At 38.1% G+C, this 27,697-nt stretch overlaps 3 protein-coding genes across 3 annotated transcripts; 1 reads left to right on the forward strand and 2 right to left on the reverse strand.

Moving 5' to 3' along the window:
* The first annotated feature begins 1,615 nt into the window (after window positions 1–1,615).
* Window positions 1,616–27,254, forward strand: LOC134813466 (serine/arginine repetitive matrix protein 1-like). The gene is made up of 16 exons (XM_063821262.1): window positions 1,616–1,778; window positions 2,239–2,375; window positions 19,783–19,869; window positions 20,379–20,522; window positions 20,768–20,830; window positions 21,016–21,048; window positions 21,849–22,175; window positions 23,178–23,381; window positions 23,527–23,589; window positions 23,928–23,957; window positions 24,098–24,130; window positions 24,857–24,880; window positions 25,023–25,040; window positions 25,199–25,262; window positions 25,490–25,626; window positions 25,792–27,254. The coding sequence occupies exons 1-16, from the start codon at window positions 1,683–1,685 to the stop codon at window positions 27,038–27,040; spliced, it is 2,709 nt and encodes a 902-aa protein (XP_063677332.1). The 5' UTR covers window positions 1,616–1,682; the 3' UTR covers window positions 27,041–27,254.
* LOC134812352 (MFS-type transporter SLC18B1-like) lies at window positions 4,346–6,016 on the reverse strand. Its single transcript, XM_063819743.1, has 3 exons — window positions 5,637–6,016; window positions 5,294–5,487; window positions 4,346–5,097 (listed from the first exon to the last, which is right to left on the reverse strand). The coding sequence occupies exons 1-3, from the start codon at window positions 6,014–6,016 to the stop codon at window positions 4,346–4,348; spliced, it is 1,326 nt and encodes a 441-aa protein (XP_063675813.1).
* LOC134813467 (MFS-type transporter SLC18B1-like) lies at window positions 12,281–14,068 on the reverse strand. The gene is made up of 3 exons (XM_063821263.1): window positions 13,676–14,068; window positions 13,329–13,522; window positions 12,281–13,142 (listed from the first exon to the last, which is right to left on the reverse strand). Exons 1-3 carry the CDS (start codon window positions 14,053–14,055, stop codon window positions 12,364–12,366), a joined length of 1,353 nt encoding a protein of 450 aa, XP_063677333.1. The 5' UTR covers window positions 14,056–14,068; the 3' UTR covers window positions 12,281–12,363.
* Window positions 27,255–27,697: the final 443 nt, after the last annotated feature.

The following is a 27,697-nucleotide window of genomic DNA, read 5'->3' on the forward strand; positions in this document are numbered from 1 at the left end:
CATTGGTAGTTTGAACTGGATAGTTTTTATTTCGTTCTTATTTAATAATAAAAAAGTTCGTGTATACTGTATACATAATATTGGCTATTTCTTTTATACATCGTATTAAAACTTGGCTTGTTTTAATTTAATTAGACTTTGCTGTGACAGCACCAAAATTGAAATAAAAGTCTCAAATATTATAAATTTTACGTTTTACACAATCTTTTCGGTATGATCTATAATGTGAATTAAAACCTGGTCGAAGTTTGGGTGTGAATACTGCCGACCGTACAAATGCATAATTTCAAAAACTTTTTCCCATAATATGTAATTATATTACAATTTAAGATTAAATTTAAAACTTTATGATAAAAGCCTTTTTAAGTTTTAAAATAACTTATGACGCTCTGGGTAGCAACCTGTATGTATTCTGGACCACCTTGTACAATGTACATGGTAAGTAACTTGTAGACTTCTCTTTGTAACATTACAAAGATAAGTCTACAGGCTGTTTATTCCGACCCAGCCAGTTCAATAATTTAACCAAATTTAACCAATATTTATCCCAATATGAATAAATGTTAAAGTAGTAATCACGTCGTGAGTTTATTGTGGAATTAATAAAAATGTACTATAAAAAGTACTATAAACCCCGAATAAATTATCTCACGTATTCTCCAAGGTATTAATTACCGTGTAATTACCTTAATTACCGTGTAATTTACCTTATCTCCAAAGGTCCTAACAAATCAAGGGTCTGCTATACTTTTTGTCTTCTTCGACAGAAATTATATTCAGAACAGACACGTTCTGTTCCATAAGGCTAGTTATGTCACTAATGTATAATGTAACATTGTAACACTGATGTATAATGTAACATTGTAACACTAATGTATAATGTAACATTGTAACACTAATGTATAATGTAACATTGTAACACTAATGTATAATGTAACATTGTAACACTAATGTATAATGTAACATTGTAACACTAATGTATAATGTAACATTGTAACACTAATGTATAATGTAACATTGTAACACTAATGTATAATGTAACATTGTAACACTAATGTATAATGTAACATTGTAACACTAATGTATAATGTAACATTGTAACACTAATGTATAATGTAACATTGTAACACTAATGTATAATGTAACATTGTAACACTAATGTATAATGTAACATTGTAACACTAATGTATAATGTAACATTGTAACACTAATGTATAATGTAACATTGTAACACTAATGTATAATGTAACATTGTAACACTAATGTATAGTGTAACATTGTAACACTAATGTATAATGTAACATTGTAACACTAATGTATAATGTAACATTGTAACACTAATGTTGTAACACTAACATTGTAACACTAATGTTGTAACACTAACATTGTAACACTAATGTTGTAACACTAACATTGCAACACTAATGTATAATGTAACATTGTAACACAAATGTATAATGTAACATTGTAACACTAATGTATAATGTAACATTGTAACACTAATGTATAATGTAACATTGTAACACTAATGTTGTAACACTAATGTATAATGTAACATTGTAACACTAATGTATAATGTAACATTGTAACACTAATGTTGTAACACTAATGTTGTAACACTAATGTATAATGTAACATATTGTAGCTAGCCTACTCCTCTGATCAGCAAGAGAGAGTGTGAGATGTACAATGGCATTGGCTTAACGACAGTACGAGGATCAGGGACTAATGGCTACGTACAGAGAAACACGGCTCACATTTCCAACACAAGGACCAAGGTCAGCTGCTTTTAAATGCCCCTTATTATTTGTCCGGCCTCGGTGGCCTGACGGACGTTGGTTAAATTAGGGCCGATAAAGTTATAAACCGACTCTCAATTGATAATGTTATAAGTGTTATTATAACCACGACTAGAGTAGTAAAAGACAGGCTAAGGGGGCAGGGGGGGTCTTCAAGAGACTATTCGAAACTCTGTTTACTGCCCTAAATAAAACGTTATTAACGACAAGTTTTACATACTTGTAACAAGTATAATAATGGGTAGTGTTACTAATATTACCCGTTGCAGTGATATATGAGTGGCCAAATCATTTCGTTTGACATACTCCATTATTATTATAATGCATTATAACTTAGCAATTTTATGTTGTTAGCTAACAATTATGTATTTAAATTATGTCCATAATTTATTGAAGCACACCACCAACAGTTTGATTACAACTACAACCTCTTCACCAGTTTGATTACAACTACAACGATGACAAGGAGAAGGGTGTAACGATAAGGAAACCTAATAAAGCGATCTTGGAACACGAGCAGAAGAGAGCTGTGGAGGTGAAGTGTGTGGAGTTACAGGAAGTGCTGGAAAACCAGGGGTGAGTTAGCTGGGGTAACCAAGGGTGTGTTAGCTGGGGTAACCAGGGGTGAGTTAGCTGGGGTAACCAGGGTGAGTTAAGAGTTAGCTGGGGTAACCAGGAGTGAGTTAAGAGTTAGCTGGGGTAACCAGGAGTGAGTTAGCTGGGGTAACCAGGGGTGAGTTAGCTGGGGTAACCAGGAGTGAGTTAGCTGGGGTAACCATGGGTGAGTTAGCTGGGGTAACCAGGAGTGAGTTAGCTGGGGTAACCAGGGGTGAGTTAGCTGGGGTAACCAGGGGTGAGTTAGCTGGGGTAACCAGGGGTGAGTTAGCTGGGGTAACCAGGAGTGAGTTAGCTGGGGTAACCAGGAGTGAGTTAGCTGGGGTTATCAGGGGTGGGTTAGCTGGGGTTATTAGGGGTGGGTTAGCTGGGGTAACCAGGGGTAATCAGGGGTTACCAGGGGTGAGTTAGCAGGGGTAACCAGGGGTGAGTTAGCTGGGGTAACCAGGAGTGAGCTAGCTGGGGTAACCAGGGGTGAGTTAGCTGGGGTAACCAGGAGTGAGTTAGCTGGGGTAACCAGGGGTGAGTTAGCTGGGGTAACCAGGAGTGAGTTAGCTGGGGTAACCAGGGGTGAGTTAGCTGGGGTAACCAGGGGTGAGTTAGCTGGGGTAACCAGGAGTGAGTTAGCTGGGGTTATCAGGGGTAACCAGGGGTGAGTTAGCTGGGGTAACCAGGGGTGAGTTAGCTGGGGTAACCAGGAGTGAGTTAGCTGGGGTAACCAGGGGTAACCAGGGGTGAGTTAGCTGGGGTAACCAGGGGTGAGTTAGCTGGGGTAACCAAGGGTGAGTTAGCTGGGGTAACCAGGGGTGAGTTAGCTGGGGTAACCAGGAGTGAGTTAGCTGGGGTAACCAGGGGTGAGTTAGCTGGGGTAACCAGGGGTGAGTTAGCTGGGGTAACCAAGGGTGAGTTAGCTGGGGTAACCAGGGGTGCGTAAGCTGGGGTAACCAGGAGTGAGTTAGCTGGGGTAACCAGGAGTGAGTTAGCTGGGGTTATTAGAAGTGAGTTAGCTGGGGTAACCAGGGGTGAGTTAGCTGGGGTAACCAGGAGTGAGTTAGCTGGGGTAACCAGGAGTGAGTTAGCTGGGGTAACCAGGAGTGAGTTAGCTGGGGTAACCAGGGGTGAGTTAGCTGGGGTAACCAGGGGTCAGTTAGCTGGGGTTATTAGGGGTCAGTTAGCTGGGGTTATTACTTTATTAGGGGTAATCAAATACCAAGAGTGGCAAGATGCAAACTTGAATCATAGCACTCCCTACCTCGACCAATCCAAACATAATCCCTGGGAACACATAACTCGGCCATACTGCTCCAAATAATGAGAAGTCTATCAGAAGTGTTCCAATAATAAGAACAATGAATCCTAATAATGTGGTTAAAGCTCGAGACAGTCCCCTATCTGTCAAGTAGCCAAATAGCATGATAGCAAACGAGTAAAACACCCCACAAACCATTAATATTGTCCCTGTTACTTGAACGGTTTTCCGATAGCAGCCCTTAGTACTTTAGTATTACTAGCAGGAACCCGTATAATATAACCCTAAACGGTGTCAAGACTCAAAATATTAAAATAATTATTACCTATTTAATTGGCGTTTTTGACACCACTTGGGGGTCCAAATTTTAGGCTCTAAAATCATTATTCCTTGGCCAATTTTTTATTTTTTCATGCTGATTTGAAGGCCATTAAAGCATTTGACCCAGCCAAAAAAGTTCCAGTTGTATATCTTTTACGGTTTTTGCGGAAAGTCGCGTTAAAGTTGATGCCGTGGTGTCAGTAAAATGGCACAGATATATATATATTTTTTAAAAAAAAATATATATATATATATATATATATATCGTCTCGCTTTATATATAGTAAGATTTCCCGATTTGACATTGTGAACTATACCAATAAAATAATAGGTACAACAAAATCGCCCTAAAGATGAGCCCCTAGTCTGAGTAGGGCACGATAAGCTTTCCCTTTAAGTTCAATAGATTTTTAATTTTAAGATGAGCAACTCCAATGATAACAAATACAGCAAACATAAAAGCTGCAAAGATAATGAACGTTTTTGGAAAAGAAAGTAAGTCCACTAGAGCAGATCCCATCAGAGGCCCAATAAAAGCTCCGATGAAGAACCCTGCATTGTAAACCCCAGTCATTGCTTCAGTTGAGCGTTCCTGATCAGGCTGACCATCATGAAATACCAAGAGTGGCAAGATGCAAACTTGAATCATAGCACTCCCTACCTCGACCAATCCAAACATAATCCCTGGGTACACATAACTCGGCCATACTGCTCCAAATAATGAGACGTCTATCAGAAGTGTTCCAATAATAAGAACAATGAATCCTAATAATGTGGTTACAGCTCGAGACAGTCCCCTATCTGTTAAGTAGCCAAATAGCATGATAGCAAACGAGTAACACACCCCACAAACCATTAATATTGTCCCTGTTACTTCAACGGTTTTCTGATAGCTGTCCTTCATGTAAACGGCCAGGAAGTTGCCAACGAACGCCTCGTCTGCGGAAACAAAAGACATTACAACTATTCCAAGAAGAAGTATTGGCGGTCTGAGCAGAGATTTCATGCTGCTGGTGGTCTCGTTGGTCAAAGTGGTGTCTTCCTCAGATCTTTCTTTGGCACTTTCTGTTATTGCAATGATAGCTATTATGCTCATTATTTGATGAAGGGATCCTGAAGATTGAAGATGTTGTTATTTCAATTTGTTATTGTTTTCAAGAAAAAAAAATGTTAAACTTTACTCAGTTTTATACCCCATCTCTTTCTTTAGCCTATAATATATTGGCACCCAATTTGAATCGCTGAAGTATGAGAAATTAAATCTGGAGTTAAAACTCAATTTATAGAAGGTAATAAAAATTACTCTCACCCGTCACTACAAAAGGAAGATAGAATCCTCCTACATCGTAAAGGAAACCCCCCATCAAGGGTCCAAGTGCCAGGGAAGCACTGAAAGTAAGTTCATATATTGCCGTTACCATCCCGAGGGAATCTTTGTAAATTGATCCCATGACTGCCACGACCATCGGTTCAGCTAACCCTAATGCTGCTCCTTGGATTGCTCTGGAGTATACAATCTATACTTGATCAGACACTTCCTATTAAACCTAAACATTTTACCCAAAACTGATTTTGAAATAGGCAAATAGCCTTCAAGCTATCAATTTCATTCTATTTAGAAATGAAATGAATATTTTTATTTATTTAATTACCTGGATATGAGGACCGATATATCAAACAAGACGTTATTGAACATGGGAATGACAAACACGATAGAGGAAAGAAAAAGGGCTACCCCACTCCACCCAACCATCTTCTTCACAGTGGTTTTTGATGCCACAGATCCTGCTATTAGAGAGGTTACTGCGCCTACGAAAGGCAACGTCCCTGCCAAGACCCCACCAATAATAGCTCTTTGTTTGCGATTTTTTACGATCTCGTCGGTTAGGAAAGGAAGAGTGAGGCTGAAGTAGAGGTTCATCGTCAGAATAAGCAAGGAAAGTACTCCGAATATTGCCGGTTTTTTAAATCTCTGCAGATATCTCAATGGAGCCGTTGGTTTGTCGGATTCTTCTATGATCATGTCTTCCATGTCTGAATCTGGAAATTATGTGACTGAATAATAATATTATATTATAGTTTATAGATATTAGATGTGGATACTGGCGGGGAGGTGACAATTGTATGTTTACGTTTTAGGTGGCGCCTCTATTCAGCAGGTTGTAGAGGAGAAGAGGTGATAATTGTTTGTTTACGTTTTAGGTGGCGCTTCTATTCAGCAGGTCGAAGATGTGATGAAAATTTTGTATTATCGAAGGCTTGTAACCCTTGTAAATCCTTCTTGATACCCCCTCCTTCTTGTTACCCCCCCCCCCCCCCCCCCCCCCCCTTTGAAGGTCCCGAATTATTTTCAGAACGAAAGCTCAAAAATAACCGAGAAATCGACCTTCTTATTAACTCATTTTGATGACTGTTTCTGACCTTAAATTTAAAATAGCTTAAAATAGCTTAAAATATGGAGAAAAGTAGTTTTTAGAAAAACTTATTTTCGAAAATTCAAAATATTTTGTTCGCAAGTGAATTGCATGAAACGTGAAGAAAAATGCTTTTCAAAAAACTCCGTGAATTTTTCGTTTCAAGAATACTAAAATCACCAATATTTGTAGGCGGAGTTCAGTCAATCTCGGCAGATTTTAGTAGTCAGGAATTACTCTGTGGAAAGGTCTGAAACTGAAAAACGTTAACCACACGATATTAGAGTTTCATAACTAATTACAGTAACTTAGCCTTATCGATTTTCACAGAAACTGCACCGAAGGCACAGTCAAGATCGAACCGATAGCCTGCAGCTGTACTATCATTTTATTGATGAATCAGTCACTTCAGTAGGGTGAAGATAATCACATTTGTAATAAATAAAACCTCTCTGTACCGTCAATTGTGCAAATCTAAACCGGCCTAGCTGGATTACCAGACCTATTCTTTTCCTCAACAATCAAACCGAGTTGTGCAAGAAATGTGATTTATCATAGTTCATATCGCAGCCAAACAACAAATTTAGGCACATTTTTCGTTTTTCATATTTACTGATTTTTCTAAAATGTTGATAGGAATGTGCTAGTGAAGTAGGGATTTGGCTGCAGGACTGGAATCGGTCAGATATCAATCAATCTTCCTTTTCTTAAGACCGGAACCAAGTGGCAAACAGGAGAATTAAAATCTTACTGAAAAATTTTAAGATTTCCGACCGCTTGGTGCTAAATCTCAGAAAATTTAAAAATTGTATCCTAACAGTTTTGAAATTTCCGATTTTGTGCACTTCATGTCATTAGACCCTGTGATCCTATGCTAAGGACCCGGCATATAGACTTTTTAACAGGATCAGATCTCGATACATGCTTTTAGGTCTCAAGATCAGACCGTGACCTATTTAACCCAATTCAGTAGCAAAAAACTCTGTACATCGCAGTGCACACTCAACTACACCCTGCTACTGGCATGAAGGCCGGGCTTTCATGGTGCCCAGTAACTCGTAATCCGTTTTATTGATCTATATTATAGCGTACGCTTAGCTGTATATTGACCACATTTGATATAATCACATACGACTAGGAACTCAGGAACCGAGTACCTGTCTGCAAAATAACCGCAACTAGCACATTTATATATGAGTTATCAACAACCAAACACCCTAAAATGTTTCCCTTTGAAGTTGTGGGAGAAAATGTGACTTTTGGCTTTGCAGATAAAAAATGAATTCTCGAAAAAAAAGTGAAACATGTTCAGTTTGGAGAGTAAGTAAGTTAAACTGGGAATGCCCCTTCCCAGGGACCACATCACCCCTAATAAACCATTAAATATCATCGGAGACCATGCACAGCCTCGAATTATAGTATAATGACTTCGAATAAACCTTTTTTGTCTCTAAAAAAAGGCTTAGAAAACTAGATTTATTTACCTCATTTTACCTCATTTTACCTCATCCCAATTTTGCCTTTTTTGGCTGGCCTGGCCTCATGAGGTAAAATGAGGTTGACCCCCCCCCCTCTAATATCGTGTGGTTAACGTTTTTCAGTTTCAGACCTTTCCAAAGAGTAATTCCTGACTACTAAAATCTGCTGAGATTGACTGAACTCCGCCTACAAATATTGGTGATTTTAGTATTCTTGAAACGAAAAATTCACGGAGTTTTTTGAAAAGCATTTTTCTTCACGTTTCATGCAATTTGATCACTTTTGGCGAACAAAATATTTTGAATTTTCGAAAATAAGTTTTTCTAAAAACTACTTCTCTCCGTGTTTTAAGCTATTCCGATCATTTTGAGCCAATAAAATATTTAAATTACATTTTTGCTAATTAGCTAATTGATAATTATCCAATTAACTAATTGTCTGACGTGAAAATTGTCTTCACAAAAGTTTTTCCTCCTGATAAGATAAACATCCTCGATTAATCTGCAACCTTTTACGATGTTCACAACTAAAGATATTCGACAAACAAGAAAGGTGGTAAAAAGAGGTAAAAGTGGAAAAAGTGGCCTTAAGCTCTTAAGACACGTGGAAAAGTTTGGAAAAGTTGGTCAGCCACAAAGGGCACCTATTGAAACTCAAAAACGTCAAAAATCATTTGTAAGCTTCGTGTGTCGGCAGATCGATTTTTTCAGACGGATTTGTCTGTACTAAATCTAAACAACTAAAAGCTCAGTAAACGAAAAACGTCAGAACTGACATTCAAAATATGTACTAACTGGAAAAGCACAAATTTACAATTATTTCAACTTCTTGGAATTATGAACTATTGCCAGTGGCTAGTATAGCTTGTAGAGGGAGTTATGTGCCTCGCCGGGCTAAAGTAGTGGATGACCTTGCTGTACGGCAAGTTAAACAAGGATCTGAAACTACTAGGTTCCGTACAGACTCAACTCTGCACCCGTGTCAATATGTTCATTATATGCAAGCCTCTTGATTTATAATAGCTCTTGCATTGCATACCTTAAGCAGTGTCCACGCAACAGTAATACAATTTCAGACCCGGATCGCACACACAACATCTTACCCTACAAATTTGTATCATACTAAATCAATGAGATTTCATAACTCTATACAACATTCCCCTCATACGATACCTCCCCCTCATACGATACCTTTAAATACCTTCCCCTTTCTAACATTCCTGTATTAGTACCTCAGAACCCTATACGGCTATAATGATTGATCTATAAATTATATCAACATTCTAGTACAGACAGATCCGTCTGAAAAAATCGATCTGCTGACACACGAAGCTTTCAGAGGATTTTTGACGTTTTTGAGTCCCATTAGGTACTTTTCCAAACTTTTCCACGTGTCTTAAGGCCACTTTTTGCCACTTTACCACTTTTTACCACCTTTCTTGTTTGTCGAATATCTTTAGTTGTGAACATTGTAAAAGGTTGCGAATCAATCGAGTGTGTTCATATTATCAGGAAGAAAAACTTTTGTTCAAACAATTTTTACGTCAGATAATAGGTTAATTGGATAATTATCAATTAACCAATTAGCAAAATTCTAAAAAAATTTTATTGGCTAAAAATGATCGGAATAGCTTAAAAAACGGAGAAAAGTAGTTTTTAGAAAAAATTTGAAAATTAATGAATTAATTATTACCGGTTCTTTACTACCCCTTGCCCGACACTGTGCTCGTATCTAAATCTTACCCTTTCCCGTATGTTACCCTTGTTGATTTTACTTTTAGCCGACCCGTTTCTCACGGTATAAAGCGTTTCATAAACCTCATTAAGAGCCATATAATATACACGTACTGTGTCGTATTGTGATTGAATATAGCTCGATATGTATTACTACTTAGTTTACATCACCCACCAAATGCCAGACTTTATTTATTATTTATTATTTAAAATCTGATAAAAGGCTATCTTTAAAGCACCTTTTTGAGCTGGAATTAAAAACCAACGTCCAACAAAACATAAACATCAAATCAGGAAAACATGTCAACGCAAATTATATGTAGATAAACGTCCGATATGAAATATTATGTTACGATACTTCTATATTCGTCAGAAAACATCCAGTAAGATAAAAATTAACCGAATTTGAGAGTTATAAATATAATGTAATGATATTGGGTGTATTCGTACTGAGTCTCAAACAGATAAAGGTCGTGGTTGTTGCATGTTAGTACAGACAGATCCGTCTGAAAAATCGATCTGCCGACACAAGAAGCTTCCTGAGGAATTTTTACGTTTTTCAGTCCCATTAGGTGCCTTTTATGGCTGACCAACTTTTCCAAACTTTCCCACGTGTCTCAAGTCCACTTTTACCACTTTTTACCACTTTTCTTGTTTGTCAAATATCTTTAGTTGTGAACATTGTAGAACTGTAGAAGGTAAAAGGTTACAGATTAATCGAGGGTGTTTATCTTATCAGGTAATTGGGATAATTACCAATTAGCAAAAAGATACATCTTTCATATCACTCATCTACGGTACGGTTCCAAAGCAGATTAGTTGTGTGTCCGTATCAGATGACGGGATGATGTAACAGCACTATAGGCCGTGAGGCCGTCCAGGTGTTAAAAAATAAATGTCGCCCTTATCTCGGGAATTCCTGATTTCTGTTTTTTTATTTTCTATTTTTTTATTGAAATTAATCATTGAAGGAACTTTAAAAGTTTATTATAATCGTTAGTTATAGTACCTTAAGAACGACGAATTTAGTCTACCATAAATTTAGTCAAACTTTTGACTAAAATTGTTGTAAACCAAATTTATTGAGTCTAATTTAAAAGCAGACTAAAATCTCAGTAGATCATATTATATGGATTTGCGTATTATAATTCGACAATTTAAGTTCGCCAGATATCACCCCTAGCCTGTCGAACTTCGGTACGTGTCGAACTTCGGTACGTGTCGAACTAGAGTCCAGGTAGCGTACTCTAGTTCGACAAATAATTGCTGCTTGTAATCCAACAGCTATTGCCGGGTCCTCATCATACTATCATGTAGGATCACAGGGTTCAATGGCAGATAACAAAAATTTTCTGACATCTAGCAACCAGCGGTTAGAAATTCCAGAACTTTTTAGTATAGTTTTAATTTTTCTGTTTGCCACTCGGTTCCAAGGTCAAAAGGAAATCGCCGCACATGTGGAATCGTGATTTTTCCCATTCTCCGCGACAAATCGCGATTTTTGACGTTTGCCGCGACAAATCGCGATATTTTTTCAATTCTCCGCGACAAATTGTGCATTTTTATTTAATTCTGAGGACCAAATTTGCGCATTCTCCTTTAAATCCGAAGGCCAAATATCACGTTATTTATAAAGTTAAAAGTATATGGAACCAATCACAATCAGGGTAGCATGAAACATGAACAAAAGTAGTTTCCAGAAAAAATTTGAAAAAATTTCGACTTAGAAAATGTTCGGCCAGAGTCATTCTCGATAGGTACTTCGATGGCAGAGCTCCTGCTTCCGAGCTCGTATTGCAAAGGCTTTCAGCCAGCCTTCCGAGATCGCATTATAATAATACGTATGTGATGTAAAATGTGTTAGGCATAAGGTTAGTTAGCAGGTAATCTATTCAGTGAGACTTGGGACAATGAGAACATTGGACTACTTGTCCCAGAACCACGCGATTTTGCCTAGTTTGGCTTGTCGCGGCGCCGCGATTTTTGGCCTAAATAATCGCGATTTTCTTTTGTCCTTGGACTCGGTTCTGGTTAAGCTGACAGGAAAATAGATTGATATCCGACTGTTTCCGGTTCTAGACCGGTACTCGGTTTCTAGTCGTTTGTGATAATATAAAGTGTCATGTGGTAAGTGGTAGATATTTATATAGCGTACGAGTCTGCAATCTAGATCTATAAAACGGAGTACGGGTTGCCACGATAGTCATTTATCTCTCCGCTAAGTCTACAATTCTGCTAACTAACAATTGAGTTGGAGGTCAATTAAATGTTCATAGATATGGATTATCTAATACATAATATTTGAACAGCATGAGACAAGTGGAAAACAAACAAACGAATAGATTTCAAGCTCGTAAAGAATCGTTGCTTGAGATCGGAGATTTCAAAACTCTAGTTCGACAGTCGAAGTTATCTTGTCGAACTTTAGTACGTGTCGAACTTGAGTCCAGGTAGCGCACCAGGGGTGAGATAGTTAGGGTAACCAGGGTGAGTTAGCTGGGGACTGGCGTTATCATGGGTAACCAGGGGTAATCAGGAGTAAGTTAGCTTGGGTTACCAGGGGTAAGTTAGCTTCCTGGCTAGTAACTAGACTCACGAAATTATTGTCATTAATATCCCCATCACGATAATCTTTTTGTTTGATTAGTTTCATGAAAACATTTTGTTAAAAGTAAACATTTTATAAAACTTACATCTTACATAAATACTTTTATTGGAAAATATATTTTGATTCGTCACATAAATATCTTTGTCTAAAGTGTCCGGTACGCGTAGTCAGAGTACGGTTCGATTATGAGATTTCCCTTCATGTTCAATAGATTTTTCATTTTTAGATTTGCAATTTCAATAATAACAAATACAGCAAACATAACAGCTGCAAAGATAATGAACGTTTTTGGAAAAGAAAGTAAGTCCACTAGAGCAGATCCCACCAGAGGCCCAATAAAAGCTCCGATGAAGAACCCTGCATTGTAAACCCCAGTCATTGCTTCAGTTGAGCGTTCCTGATCAGGCTGACCATCATGAAATACCAAGAGTGGCAAGATGCAAACTTGAATCATAGCACTTCCTACCTCGACCAATCCAAACATAATCCCTGGGTACACATAACTCGGCCATACTGCTCCAAATAATGAGACGTCTATCAGAAGTGTTCCAATAATAAGAACAATGAATCCTAATAATGTGGTTACAGCTCGAGACAGTCCCCTATCTGTTAAATAGCCAAATAGCATGATAGCAAACGAGTAACACACCCCACAAACCATTAAAATTGTCCCTGTTACTTCAACGGTTTTCTGATAGCTGTCCTTCATGTAAACGGCCAGGAAGTTGCCAATGAACGCCTCGTCTGCGGCAACAAAAGACATTACAACTATTCCAAGAAGAAGTATTGGCAGTCTGAGCAGAGATTTCATTCTGCTGGTGGTCTCGTTCGCGTTAGTCAAAGTGGTGTCTTCCTCAGATCTTTCTTTGGCACTTTTTGTTATTGCAATGATAGCTATTATGCTCATTATTAAATGAAGCGACCCTGAAGATTGAAGATGTTGTTATTTCAATTTTCTTTAAAGAAAAAAAATTGTTCAACTTTACTCAGTTTTATACCCCATCTCTTTCTTTAGCCTATAATATATTAGTACCTACCCAATTTGAAGTATGAGAAATGAAATTCGAAGTTAAAACTCAATTTATAGAAGGTAATAAAAAATACTCTCACCCGTCACTACAAAAGGAAGATAGAATCCTCCTACATCGTAAAGGAAACCCCCCATGAAGGGTCCAAGTGCCAGGGAAGCACTGAAAGTAAGTTCATATATTGCCGTTACCATCCCGAGAGAATCTTTGTAAATTGATCCCATGACTGCCACGACCATCGGTTCAGCTAGCCCTAATGCTGCTCCTTGGATTGCTCTGGAGTATAAAAACCATACTTGATCAGACACTTCCTATTAAACCTAAACATTTCGCCCAAACTTATTTTGAAATAGGCAAATAGCCTTCTATTCAAGTTATCAATTTCATTATATTTAGAAATGAAATGAATATTTTTGTTTATTAAATTACCTGCATATGACGACCGATACATCAAACAAGGCGTTATTAAACATGGGAATGACAAACACGATAGAGGTAAGGAAAAGGGCCACCCCACTCCACCCAACCATCATCTTCACAGTGGTTTTTGATGCTACAGATCCTGCTATTAGAGAGGTTACTGCGCCTACGAAAGGCAACGTCCCTGCCAAGACCCCACCAATAATAGCTCTTTGTTTGCGATTTTTTACGATCTCGTCGGTTAGGAAAGGAAGAGTGAGGCTGAAGTAGAGGTTCATCGTCAGAATAAGCAAGGAAAGTACTCCAAATATTGCCGGTTTTTTTAATCTCTGCAGATATCTCAGTGGAGCCGTTGGTTTGTCGGATTCTTCTATGATCTTGTCTTCCATGTCTGAATCTGGAAATTATGTGACTGAATAAAAATATAATATTATAGAGTTATAGTTTATTATTCCAGTATCATCACCAATCTAAACAACTAAGAGCTCAGTAAACGAAAAACGTCAGAACGGACATTCAAAATATGTGCTAACTGGAAAAGCACAAATTTATAAATATTTCAACTTCTTGGAATTATGAACTATTGCCAGTGGCTAGTATAGCTATAATAGCTCTTGCATACCTTAAGCAGTGTTCATGCAACATTAATACAATTATTTCAGACCCGGATCGCACACACAACATCTTACCCTACAAATTTGTATCATCCTAAATCAATGAGATTTCATAACTCTCTACAACATTCAAAATTCACAAATTTATTAATTATCAAGTACGTTCTCCTCAGTATTATTCAAGTTCAGTGCGATAGTGCCTTGCTACGTAAACGCTACTTGAAACAAATTAAATACAAATAACACCTCACAAAACTAAACAACACAAAAGCAACCACTTTATTCGATTTCTATTTTTTAGCCTAATCAGTTATAATCATATTGATAAGGCCTAGATAAAGAGATAAGGACACTTTATTTCACTTAATTAGTTAAGTATATATATACCACGAAAATCCAATTTTAGCTCATAATATAATTTACTTGTAGATCTAAATAGAAATCATATCACGATTCTGTAGCATACAGGACCTCCGGTTCTCGTGAAAGAATCTGATTTGAACTATAGTTTACAATACATTTCATTGTTTTATATACTATCAGTATCATAATCATAATATTTAGCTCTAAATGGAATCCACTGTTACATCTAAAAACAAAGGACCAAGATCAAATGTTCAAGCTGCAGCGGCTGGTGTTACTCTCTTAGAAATATTCGCACATGCTCATGGTGCCAAAGTAATGTCCATGTCAAATGTTTTAAGGATAATTTAGGCTGTACGAGTTGCTGTGAAAGTATCATTCCTGGATTTCACGCAACTTACTATGGAATCTATGACGACTACAATAAACTTAATAGTGACATATTTAATCCGTATGATCAGAATAGTCGATTTAATCTTATTGGCGACGCCATGACCAACGAAGAGCATCAATCGTATCTACATTTTTCAATGACGTATGTGACGAAATTTACATTTCTTGACCCTATTTTGAAGAACACCTCTGTTAGAATTCAATGTTCTTCCAGGAATTATTGGTTGGTTATTTTTCAGCAATTAGAACTCAAGTTTAACAATGCTGAGTTTAATTGGACTAAGTTACTGAAATGTGACGAAATTTACTTTTCCTGCCCCAACGGTATAATTTCAATGTGATGACAAATTGGTATGGGTTTCTATATTTCCTGTAGAAATCGATTAAAACCATTAAAATTGTCCCTGTTACTTCAACGGTTTTCTGATAGCTGTCCTTCATATAAACGGCCAGGAAGTTGCATAAACATAGTGATTGTGAAAAACTTATACAAAGGATGCCACAATGCTCGCAACATGCCGCCACCTCTTACATGCCGCCACCACCTGAGCTGCAAAATTTGTCCACCACTCCATAGAAATTAGAATTAAAGATTTTAAGTGATTAAACCTCATTCTGTCCGATAACCATAATGATATTATAGCATAGGACTACTTGTTCCAGAACCACGTGCTTAAGAACAACTTGTTCACTTGAAGAACTGCGGAAATTTCTGCGAATTCGCCGCGATTTTCGAGATTTTCGCCGCGATTTTGCCTTGTTTGGCTTGTCGCGGCACTGCGATTTTTGGCCTAATTAATTGCGATTTTATTTCGACCTTGGAGGGGAAGGGGAAAGGTATCCACATTTATATGGTAGTGTTTTCGTATCACATTATCTATTACTAATGATTCCAATACAGTCTAACCTAGCGTACTTGTAACTTGATACTAAAGATCTAACGCATATCCTAAAAGATGGCGTTGAGACATCCTGCTATTAATCTGATGATATGAGAACTGAAAAAAAGTTTGAATAATACTTGACAAACTTATTACAACATTTAAAAAATAAATAATAAACCAAGAAAAATTAAGGAGAAAATGAAGATGAAGTCTCCTACAAAGTTATTATTCTACTACGGCTAAGACACGGTTACCCAAACTAAGCGGCCCAACCAAATTGTAACAACCCCCTCCCTTCCTCCCTCACCGAAGCCCGGGCCGATCCGGACCAACTCCTCTAAACTCTATAAACACTGAAGTTTATTCGAGAACAATGATCATGAATAAATTACATCCCCTTTCCTGCAAAGCTAAAGCTCAGCTAATCGTTTATAATATGCACTTATTAAATATCGGTTGTAAATGTAACTTCGTTCCCTTAAAATATATATTAACAGAAACTTCAAGTTTATTCCATGAATATCATGAATCAACTTTATTTATTTATCTGAGCGTTGATACTAAATAGTAAAATACGCACCGTACATTCAGATAACAATTTAATTTCTGCTGCAGTCGGCACTCACTTCGGACAATGAAAAGATTCGTGATTACCTGGAAAAGGTGTTTGATAAAGAAGTACATAAATTATGATTTGTTTCTGAATTTCATTCGAGCTTATTCGAGTTATTAAGTTATTGATTATTGTAAACATTGAAATCAAGGTTTGATAAACAAGCTAGAAATACTGTCATAGTACACCAATATACATAAACCAAGCAAACTCAGTAGCTTTAGGGGGATGTCAATCTTAATCCCCAGACAATATTTATAGAATATCGATAATAAATATTTAATAAACGTCGAAATTCATTTTTGAGTACAAGGTACCCAAAGATTAGTAACATATAAATTGGCTACCAAATTCGTTAATTCATGCGAAAGTGAAAGTATTATCATTTAATGAAAATTTTAAAATGTTCGGTACAAAAAAAGGTGATATTTTTCAATAAGTATTTAAGAAAGTTTTATTCAGTTGTATTCAAATTGTCCTGAATATCTGCTATCAATAACCAGTGCTATTTTATAGCTATATAATAGCCTCAGACATAATAATGTTCACTCCGTAGTCCTACTGGAAGCTCTGTGGACATCCCAGCTTAGGTATGTTCTGTAACTTAGAGGACTTGGAAGCACATATCTTAGTTTCTACTTCCCAAGCAGGCATGTTAATCGCCGCTATGACGTCACCCTCAGCATCCCAGGTCATCATGGAACACTTCATCGCGTAGGCTTCAGCAGCATTACATCCAGGCAGGAGGACCCTATCTACTTTAGGTATAACCATCCAGGGGTAGAGATCGTTTTGAATGTTCATTCCTTTACACTGGTCATAAACACAGGCGTCAATAAAGGGTTCCTTGTCGTGCACGCAGTTCTCAAAGTCGTGGTTCCCAAAGATCTTGGCGCATTTCTCTTCCGCCTTCTTGAATTTCCTAGCTCCGCAGAGTGCCTCCATCTGGTCCATGGTAGGGGCTGGGGTTCCCGCATCACATTGCCAGTTCCTGTCCACTTTCAGACTCTCTGAGAAGACTATGAGGTTGCTGTTCTCCGTTCCCCACACATTCCAGTCGTTCAGGGGGTCCTGGTCGTTGTCCCCACAGAGCCCCTGAGTTTGGGCAGTTTGAGGTACTTCTATTGTTACTGTCGTCAGACCATCCCAATACACCTTCAGCCAGTCCTGCACCCCGTTTCCGTTTCCATCCTGCTGGTCTAACAGAAGACTGACTATCAGTGTGGATCCTGAGAACTCCACGTCGAGCTCTCCTACTTTTATTGGTGATTTCAGCTGTACTGTCTCTATTTTCTTCCCCTTGTGGTTCACGATCCACCCTCTCTGCAACTCAACAGCATCTCCTCTGGCGTAGATAGTGACTGATTCCAGGCACACTCCCTCAGCCAGGTGGCCACATGGTCGCATTCTCCCGTAGATAAACCAGCTAGCGGCGTCTTGGTCCAGTGCCAAAACGTAATCACAGCTCGACCCAGGTAAATTGTAGATACTCCCATCAAATGACACGATGTGAGGGTCCCCAAACACCTGACAAGAAGACCGAGCACTGCTGATCATGGTTAGCGCCCCCCAGTTTGGGAGGGATGTACTGCTGGACTCGGGACTAGCTTCTGTTACACCGGATACCGGGTTATTCTGGGCCTTGTCAGGTCTCTGAACGTGAAGGTAGAACTTGGCTAGGTTAACATCACATGCTTGTAGGTCAGTGTCCTTGTTGATGCAAGCCCTGCATCTGTACCATCCCTCATCACTCTTCGTAACGTACTGCTTGGCGAGGTATATCTCTGCAGTTTCAGTGATGTCAATCCTTCCTTTCGGGTGACTTGGTCGAGATTTAGTGCTCTTTGAGTAATCAGCCCACCAGCCGTGCTCCGGACTGCTTAAGTCACGTGACTTGTCGTTCTCGTAGATCAGGCTCAGCTCCAGGTCGTGTTTAGGCCAGTGTGGCAAATGGTCCGCTGCATCCGAGGCCTTGCATTCAAATTCGACCATGTCTCCTTCTTTCACAGTTTTGCTCTGAGAGTAAGAGTTGAGAACTGGATATGGATGAGGATCAAATACTCCAATCTCATCCAGTCCCTCAGCAGAGGATGAGGATGTTATTAAGGGCGAAGATGTGGGTTCTAATTCTGGAAATCCAACTGTTGGATCCAACTCAACATCGTTACTAAATGATACCGCGGCAGTGGCGAAGAACAGTGCAAAAAGCACTAAAACAACTTTTTGCATCATCACCCAGAAAACGACAACAAATCGTAAGCGCAGTAAATATTAAAAACGGGAATTTGTGCAAGAATTGATCTATTCTGTGCCCACAAATATCTTAAGGTCCTGATTATGCAAACTCTGCAATAATATCAGGTCCTGCAAGTAACTCAATTACACTTTTTATAACTTTACAGTTAAATGAGTTAGTGATAGCATTTAACGCTCCAACGTTAGAACTCCGTCTGATTCTGATCAATCAATCCCCAAAAATATACCACTATAAAGTTGCGATGTCTCGATGGTGCTGTAAATCATATTATAAATCTGCTTCAGACTCAGTATACACTGTATAATATAACTCAATTCTCATATTATTAATTATTATTGTTATTAATACCAGTGACGTGTAGTATGTGAAAAGTATGTTCTTTTATTTGTGAAAGTTTGTGGAACGTCAATAACTTGTTCGAATCCTCTTATAAATCGTGGAATACCGGGGAATGCCGTTTTTCACATTCCAGTAGTTTTTCTTGCAGAATAATGAAAAATGAGTTCGAATTACAATCTTACTATCTTACTATATATAAAGCGAGACGATGTATATGGATGTGTTTATCCGTGCCATTTTACTGACACCACGGCATCAACTTTAACGCAACTTTCCGCAAAAACCGTAAAAGATATACAACTGAAACTTTTTTGACTGGGTCAAATGCTTTAATGGCCTTCAAATCAGCATGAAAAAATAAAAAATTGGCCAAAGAATAATAATTTTAGTGCCCAAAATTTTGACTCCCAAGTGGTGTCAAAAACGCGAATTAAATAGATAATAATTATTTTAGTCTCTCGAGTCTTGACACCACTTTAGAGTTCTGGGTTAGACGGGTTCCTGCTAATAATAATAATAGTAATACCTTTGTTAAATTTACATAGCTGTGCGCCTGCTTAATCGGTTAATTTCGCAGGCTTGTTTCCTACAGGAAGTTATCTTTGACCAGGGCCGGGATAGTCTATATTTTATTAAACTACTCTTAATTTCAGGTACACAGAGCTTGAGATTGCAGAACAGGTCAGCGCTCTGAGAATTAGCTTGATGAACAGCGGAAAAGTGATCTCTAAACGCAAAGGGTATGTTACTTGGTTAATAAGTTAGTTACTATGTTGGTTACTAAGTTGGTTACTAAGTTGGTTAGTAAGTTGGTTACTAAGTTGGTTACTAAGTTAGTTATTAAGTTGGTTACTAAGTTGATTACTATGTTGGTTACTATGTTGGTTACTAAGTTGGTTACTATGTTGGTTACTAAGTTGGTTACTGAGTTGGTTACTATGTTGGTTACTATGTTGGTTACTATGTTGGTTACTACGTTACTTGACCGTGTAGCTGGGTATGTTACTTGAGCATGTACTAGTGATTGATCTGTTTGATAATGCTCCCAAGATCAGCTGTGAAAACTGCTGTTGGTTTAAAACTTGCTAAAAACATACTGCAGGGCTCAGTTGTATCACTAAGATTTTATACATTTCTCTGTATGCCCATTACATCACACAATTAACTATTCAATTATTCTGCGTAAACACACAATAAATTAAGTAATTAGTTTTCAATTTAGAGATATTAATTAGAATATTACCGTCAGTGAGACGCACCATCTGGCGGAGGCACAGCACAGGAAGAATGAGAAGATGAGGGAAGCGTTCGGTATCAAAGCTAAGGAGGACGGGGAGATTAAGGAGGATAGTTCGGATAGTTCTGAGGAGGAGGGAGCTGATAAGGAGAATGGGTAAGGAGCAAGGAGAATTTAATGATCTTTCAAACTTATGCTCTATTTATTTTTTACGATTGTTGATGCCAAGAAAGTGAACGGATAGATTTAGAAAATTCCAGGACATTTTACGTTAAAGCAGTCATAAATCTAACGTGATCAATGATATGGCTAAGAATAGTAGAATTCCCGCACAATTTTTTCCATAATCTTATTACGATATCTTTACAATATCTTTGCAAAAAGTACAAATTCCATCATAGGGAGGAGAAACCTGATAATGAGGAGGCTGAATCAGAGGACACTGACTCAGAGAATAAACTGCAGTAAGTCAAAAGTGTAATTAGTGTATATGTCTACAAACTTTGCTTGGTTTTAAAAATCTCCGTGCCCCCCCCCCCCCCTCGGGCCCCTATACTACAGCAGTACACTTAGTTGAACACTGTTAACTTTTGAACAACTACAAAAACAAACCGAGTTGATAATGTTATAATTCAACATTTCTTCACAGGAAAAAGCCTAAGGTTTTGGACGACGACAAAGAGTAAGTCGCATCGAAATTAAATTCTTAAATGATCATTCCATTAATAAACTCACTATCTAGCAAAACCACTAAAATTTCCTTGAAATTTCAATAAAATTTTTATAAATCTCAATGTATTGCGGCAGTATTTTCGGTAATTTCCAGTCAATTTTTATACCAATAAAAATACATTTTATCTAGATAAACAGATAACTTTTATTAACGAATTATCGGGGATAATTATCGGTTACGATTATCGGAGCGGATAGAGCATAGTTCTCAAACATCAGGTTGTTGAGTTATGTGGCCAAACCCTATTTTAAGGCTCTGGCAAGTAGCAATTACAGCACTTAAAATCAAAATAACTCTGCTTCTGATTGGAGTTAGGAGCTGAACTTGGGCATTAAAATATCCAGAATCATCATATTAAGTGGGGTGGAGCATGGTTTCAAAGTCCTTGGATGTCAGGTTGTTGAGTTAGACTAACTCAGTTAGTAGGCCAAACCCTGTTCTTACGTTCTCGCGAGTAGAAAATACAGCACTTAATACTTAAATACTAGATACCTCTGCTTCTGATTGGAGTTTAGTGTTAAACTTGGCTATTAAAATGTTCAAATTCTTCGCATTGAGTAGGATACTCAGACTTCAGGTTGTGTATTTATGTGGAGCCAAGTGCTCATCTTGGGAATTAAAAGTAGAATTTGGTTGTAAAGGCCCTACTATAGTTAATCTGGTGGAGTTCTACTTTTTTAAAACCCCAGTGCAGTGTGCAACTTTTAAAATACTTTTTTACATCCTTTTCACATACCTTTCTGTACCAGAGAGAAAGAAAACAGGTCAGACCCAGGACGGAAGCGTCGTGGTAGTGAAGCTAGCAAATCGAAGTGGGAAGCAGATAACAGTACAACACGCTGGGAGCAGGACCGTGCAGACAGACGGGGCGGTAGAGACAGGAGACAGGAGACAGGAGACAGGAGACACTCTCCTTCGCCTCGCAGGGGGAGGAAGTCTCCTTCTCCCAGACGAGGCCGGGGGTCTGCTTCACCCAGACGCAAAAGGCAGTCTCCTTCACCCAGACGAGGCCGGGGGTCTCCTTCTCCACGTAGAGGGAGAGATCAGAGGGACGACAGGAGACGTCAGAGATCAAGGTTGGTACTCTTTCTAATTGTCCGTTATTTGTCGGTTTTCTTTGGTGACAGTGTACTGTTTTTAAGCTTTACTCTCTCGGTGATGATGACTAAAGCTCTTCAATAGTTCTGAATGTCTAGTGTGTTGTAGAGAGTTGCTATAAGTGCTGTATGAGTATCTTAGTTACTGTGGTTGGTGTGTCATTGTTCAATCCAGTGTTTTTAAACGACTCCGTGAACCTCTCCTTTTGTCGCTTTGAATAAAGATCGCTACTTTGAAGGGCAGACAACTTGTTTGTTTGTGGTGCACCTCAATTCTTAAGTAAGAAGGACAGACAACTTGTCATTGGTTTACATCACTCCTATAATATGGTACGACTAAAACAGTGACCAGCTAAATGGTGAGATGTCTAGTGTCACTTACACTAGTCTAAAGCGTACTGTTTACATGTGTAGAGCTCTCTATATGTAACAATATGTAACACAATATTAATATATAACAATATGTAACACAATATGTAACACAATATGTAACACAATATGTAACACAATATGTAACACAATATGTAACCTAATATGTACTGTAACACAATATGTAACACAATATGTAACAATATATAACAATATATAACAATATGTAATTATATGTAACAATATGTAACAATATATATAACAATATGTAACAATATGTAACAATATGTAACAATATGTAACACAATATGTAATTATATGTAACAATATAAATATGTAACAATATATAACAATATATAACAATATATAACAATATGTAACAATATGTTACAATGTGTAACAATATGTAACACAATATGTAACAATGTGTAACACAATGTGTAACACAATGTGTAACAATATGTAATAATATGTAACAATATGTAACAATATGTAACAATATGTAACAATATTTAACAATATATTGTAACAATATTTAACAATATGTAACACAATATGTAACACAATATGTAACACAATATGTAACACAATATGTTACACAATATGTTACAGGAGCAGAGACCGCCCAGCGAGAAGAAGAAGATCAGGATCTTCAGGACGTGAAGACTCGCGCAGCAAGAAGAGGCGTAACGACTCAGCAGAGAGGAGGAACAGGGTCCGTGAGAGACGAGAAAGAGACAGAAGCAGTCCGTCTTCTCCTGTAAAAGAGAGACGAGAGAGGAGACGATCCAGGAAGGAGAGCGAGTCTAAAGTCAGGTGAGATTAGTATTGTTATTATGTATGAGGTCATTAGTGACGTCATAGTACATTTGACATTTTATTTAGTCTAGTTGGGAATACGAGAATTGAATTGTTTAAAATTCAAAAGATTACATTACTAAATATCTTGTTAATCGTCAAGGGCATCATCAGCATCTGAGGAAAGAGTTGTGAAGAAAAAGGACCGTAAAAAGAAAAAGGAAAAGTAAGCATTATTTTAAGGCGTTTTCTTTTTGTTTCAAGTTACTTACTCAAGGTACTTGTTCTGTTTTTCACTGTGAAAATATCTTGATATCATATTACATGTGTAGTGCACGGGAAATAGGACATGTTTCTATTTTCAGAATAAAAGCAGAAAATGTTCGAAACCTTACATTAAAATTTACATTTGATATTTCAACGGCTTTCCGTTCCGGTAACATACCTGCCCTTTGATCCTTTGTACAGACTGTCCCTGATATTCTTTACCAGTATATTATTTAACAGTGACGGCGAAAAGTAATGTTATACTGAGCTTAGTTTAATGAGTTGCACATGTTTCAGGCAAGAGAAGGAAAGGAAGAGTAGGCAGAGGTAACTTTCATTCTTATTACTAACACGGACAGCCATCACTCTTTAAAAAGGATATTTTATGTGTGATTTTGTTTTTAAGGCTCGTTTTTATTTGGCGGAAATTATTCCACCGTTTATCTGATTAATATTTTCTTGTTTAGGTCGTCGTCAAGAAGCGAGAGCCCGGTCAAGAAGTAAGATAATCTCATAACTTTAATCATGAGTTGAAAACTGCTTCTAAGCAGAAAATCAACCTTACCAACTTTACAATTTTCTAAATAAATATATATTTAAATATATATTTAGATTATATTCCCCCTTTATAACCCGTAACAAGAGGCAAACTAACGCTGTGTATTTTAAAGGAGGCTATGGATTGAGACAACCTCCTTCTCACTTAGCCTTATAGTTATATTTTGAAGGTGAGATTATTGTATCTTCCTTTTCTCTTTCGCAATTCTAAACAGATTAAATAAAACAACTGTCCTAATAATACACAGGCGAAGTTACTAACCAGCCTAAACTGTAACGTTATAGCATGTGCATTGTGCAGTGTGCATTTACGTCACAACTCTACTCGTAATTCTACTCAAAACCTCCCAACGTATAGTGGAAAGTGCGCCAGAATACTAACACCTACTTTTAAGTTGGAATACTGATATGAAATCAAATAGGTTGCTTAAAACAATATGTCGACATTTCAGAAAACCAGGAAATCAATAAAATTTCAGTAGATTTAGCTTAAATGACAAGTTCAGGTATTTCATCAGTGTGACATTAATTAGCTGACATTTATTGACTTAAAACTCGGGATCACAGCGTCAATATGATCCAATATACGTTATTAAGTCTTGTTTTACTGTTAAATGTTTATTACCCTTACTCATTAAGAAAATGTTAACACGACATAATATTTTCAGGGACAAGAAGAAAAAATCCAAAAAGTAAGTTATCCATTTTTAAAATCTCATTGCAATTTTTTGTGAATTACAGTTCGAATTTATTTAGCACTAATTTATATAATCACCAACCTCTTAAAAATCACCAACTTTCAACGTCATCCAACTAACATTTGCTTTCTTTCAGAGAGTCAAGCTCTGACCAGTAAGTTACAAGGGGACAAGAGAGGCTCACAGATCATTTAAAACATTGATATAATTTTTCCTTAAATTGATTTCTTGCCAAATATTTAAAGCTCATATTCCCAAGCGGGCGCAAAGTAGACAATGTTTTGTTTAATCTGTTAATTTAATTTAATACAGGTCTGAGCCTGAGGAGGAAGTATCAAAGAAGCAGAGGAAACTCAAGAAGAAGGAGAAGCACGAGGTATTTTACTTTTTACTGATTAAACTTTAGTTCAAGTTTGCGATGCTTCATAAAGACATAATAAGAAGTCCTATAAGAAAAAATCAAGATTTTATCCTCAAATTCAGGACTCAATAACAGCACTCAACAAATAAACCAGCTTATTTTTAGTGACCAGAAACTTGTTCATTTCATTTTAAAGCCAGAATAAGAAATTAGTATATTTTGTTTAATTTAATTTTTAATAGGAGAAGAAGCTAAAGAAGAAACAGAAGAAAAGGCAGAAGAAAGAGCTGGAAAAAAGGAAGAGGCGTAGATCTTCTAGCGAGTCTGGGAGTGAAGAAGAAGAAGAGACAGTGAAACGGAAGAAGAAGGAGAGAGCAAGGTAACTTTGAATTACAAACACCTAGTCGCTTCATATTAATTTCAATGGTAAACTTTTATTTTGAGAAAGTTACCAATCATTCCTGATCTTACTATAAAGTAAAATATATCGAAATTTCATTAAACTCTGTTCACAAAACCAGATTATGATTAAATTATTTCACAGTCCGGCGAAGAAGAAACGGAAAGAAAGCAGCTCTGAAGCCGCAGAATCTGAAAGTGAACCTGAACAACAAGCAACACATGAACCAAGTCCCGAAAAGGAGCCGAAACGAAGAGCTCGCAAATCTTCTAGTAGTCCCGAAAAGAAGAAAAAGAGACGGGGACGCAAGGAATCAAGTAGCCCAAAGAAAGCAGTCGTGCAGAAAAAGCGTGATAGTTCGAGTGGCTCAGAAGAAGAGGCTCCTGAACAAGCTCGACCATCACCTTCTCCTGAAAAGGCTCGCAGAAAAGCACGGAAACCTTCCAGTAGTTCGGAGCCAGAATCTCAACAAAAAGCTGAAAAATCATCATCCAGTAGTTCAGATAGTGAACCTGAAGTCAAAGATAGATCGCCATCAAGAAGCCCCGAACCAGAAAAACGAGCGAAAGCTCCTTCAAGCAGCCCTAAACCAGAAAAGAGACGAAAGGCACCTTCGAGCAGCCCTGATTCGAAACAGAAACCTCAATCCCCGGTTAAAGAAGGATCCTCCTCATCCTCGTCGTCTGGATCAGATTCTGAACCAGAAGCAGCCCCCAAGTCCCGGTCCCCCGCCGCTCCACAAAGTGCAGCCAGCTCCTCTAGCTCTAGTGAGGATGAAGCTCCTACAAAACAAGACAGCTCTAGTGACTCGTCTCCTGAACGTCAACAGAAAAGTCCTTCCCCTCAGAAACAACCCTCTAGGTCGCGTGATAGAAGATCCCGTGAGAGAAGGTCACGTGATAGCCCTGTGAGGAGGAGGGGTCATTCTCCGCCACGCAGATCTCCTCCAAGAAGGAGATCCCCTCATTCTCGGGACAGGAGAGATCGTGGTCCTAGACGATCACCTCCCAGATCACGAGACAGGTTTTCACGGGACAATGGATCACGGGATGGTAGACATGCTAGAAACAGGAGTCCTCCAAGAAATAGGAGTCCGCCAAGACGTGCAGCGCGAAGTCCCTCTCCTCCAAGGCGTGCAGCTCGAAGTCCCTCTCCTCCAAGTCGTGCAGTGCGGAGCCCTTCTCCACCAAGGCGTGCAGCGCGGAGCCCATCTCCGCCAAGACGTGCAGCGCGGAGCCCCTCTCCTCCAAGGCGTGCAGCAAGGAGCCCCTCTCCAAAACCCAACAAATCACCTGTGAGACGAAGTCGTCAGAAGAGTCCTGAGAAGAGCAAACAATCGTCCTCAAGTGGTAGTTCTGCAGACAGCAGCAGTTCTTCATCAGACAGCGATTAGAGTGACATTGTGACGACTTTTATCTATTTCAACCCACTGATATTACCGACCATTCCACTTTCAGAGTACAGTTTTGAGGCATATGGTTTTAATTTCTTATTTGATTAAATTTTGAGAAGTTGAAAGAATTTTGCATAAACTTTGTGTAACAACGATGGCACTGATTGTAATAAAGGTTAACTTTTTTCTTGTTATCACCCATAATATAACGATATACACTGTTTTTATTTGATGTTTGTCAAAATGCGGAATTTTGGTGTTTGTGCGGTGTCCAGTGTTGATCGTCTGGGAATCAGTTGACAAAAGCCACTGCCCCAATCCACTCGGACCTATCATCGGCTATTGCTAGTTTTCACGCTATTCTTATGTACAAATTCTATCTGGTCGCGCGCACGCACCATCTGATCTAGCCACTGCGCGCGCGTACATGGTTTTCACCCTCGCTCTGTGTTAGAATTATAGTGAGTGTCTCAAAAAGGCGACGAAGGTACTTTTGTTAATAACTCGCCTCAGGTACAACCTCGCGACATGAAATATCTCAATTCATGTGCTTTGGTGTTCTGAAATCTCTTGAAAGTTTCATTGCAAAAATCAACCAGGAACCTGCTCATTTGGTATATTCATTTAACGGCCAGATAAGCACTGATTAGATTTCTT

The sequence above is a fragment of the Bolinopsis microptera genome, chromosome 3 (genome assembly GCF_026151205.1).
Source record: "Bolinopsis microptera isolate Bmic1 chromosome 3, MBARI_Bmic_1.0, whole genome shotgun sequence".
In the NCBI taxonomy this organism is placed as follows: domain Eukaryota; kingdom Metazoa; phylum Ctenophora; class Tentaculata; order Lobata; family Bolinopsidae; genus Bolinopsis; species Bolinopsis microptera.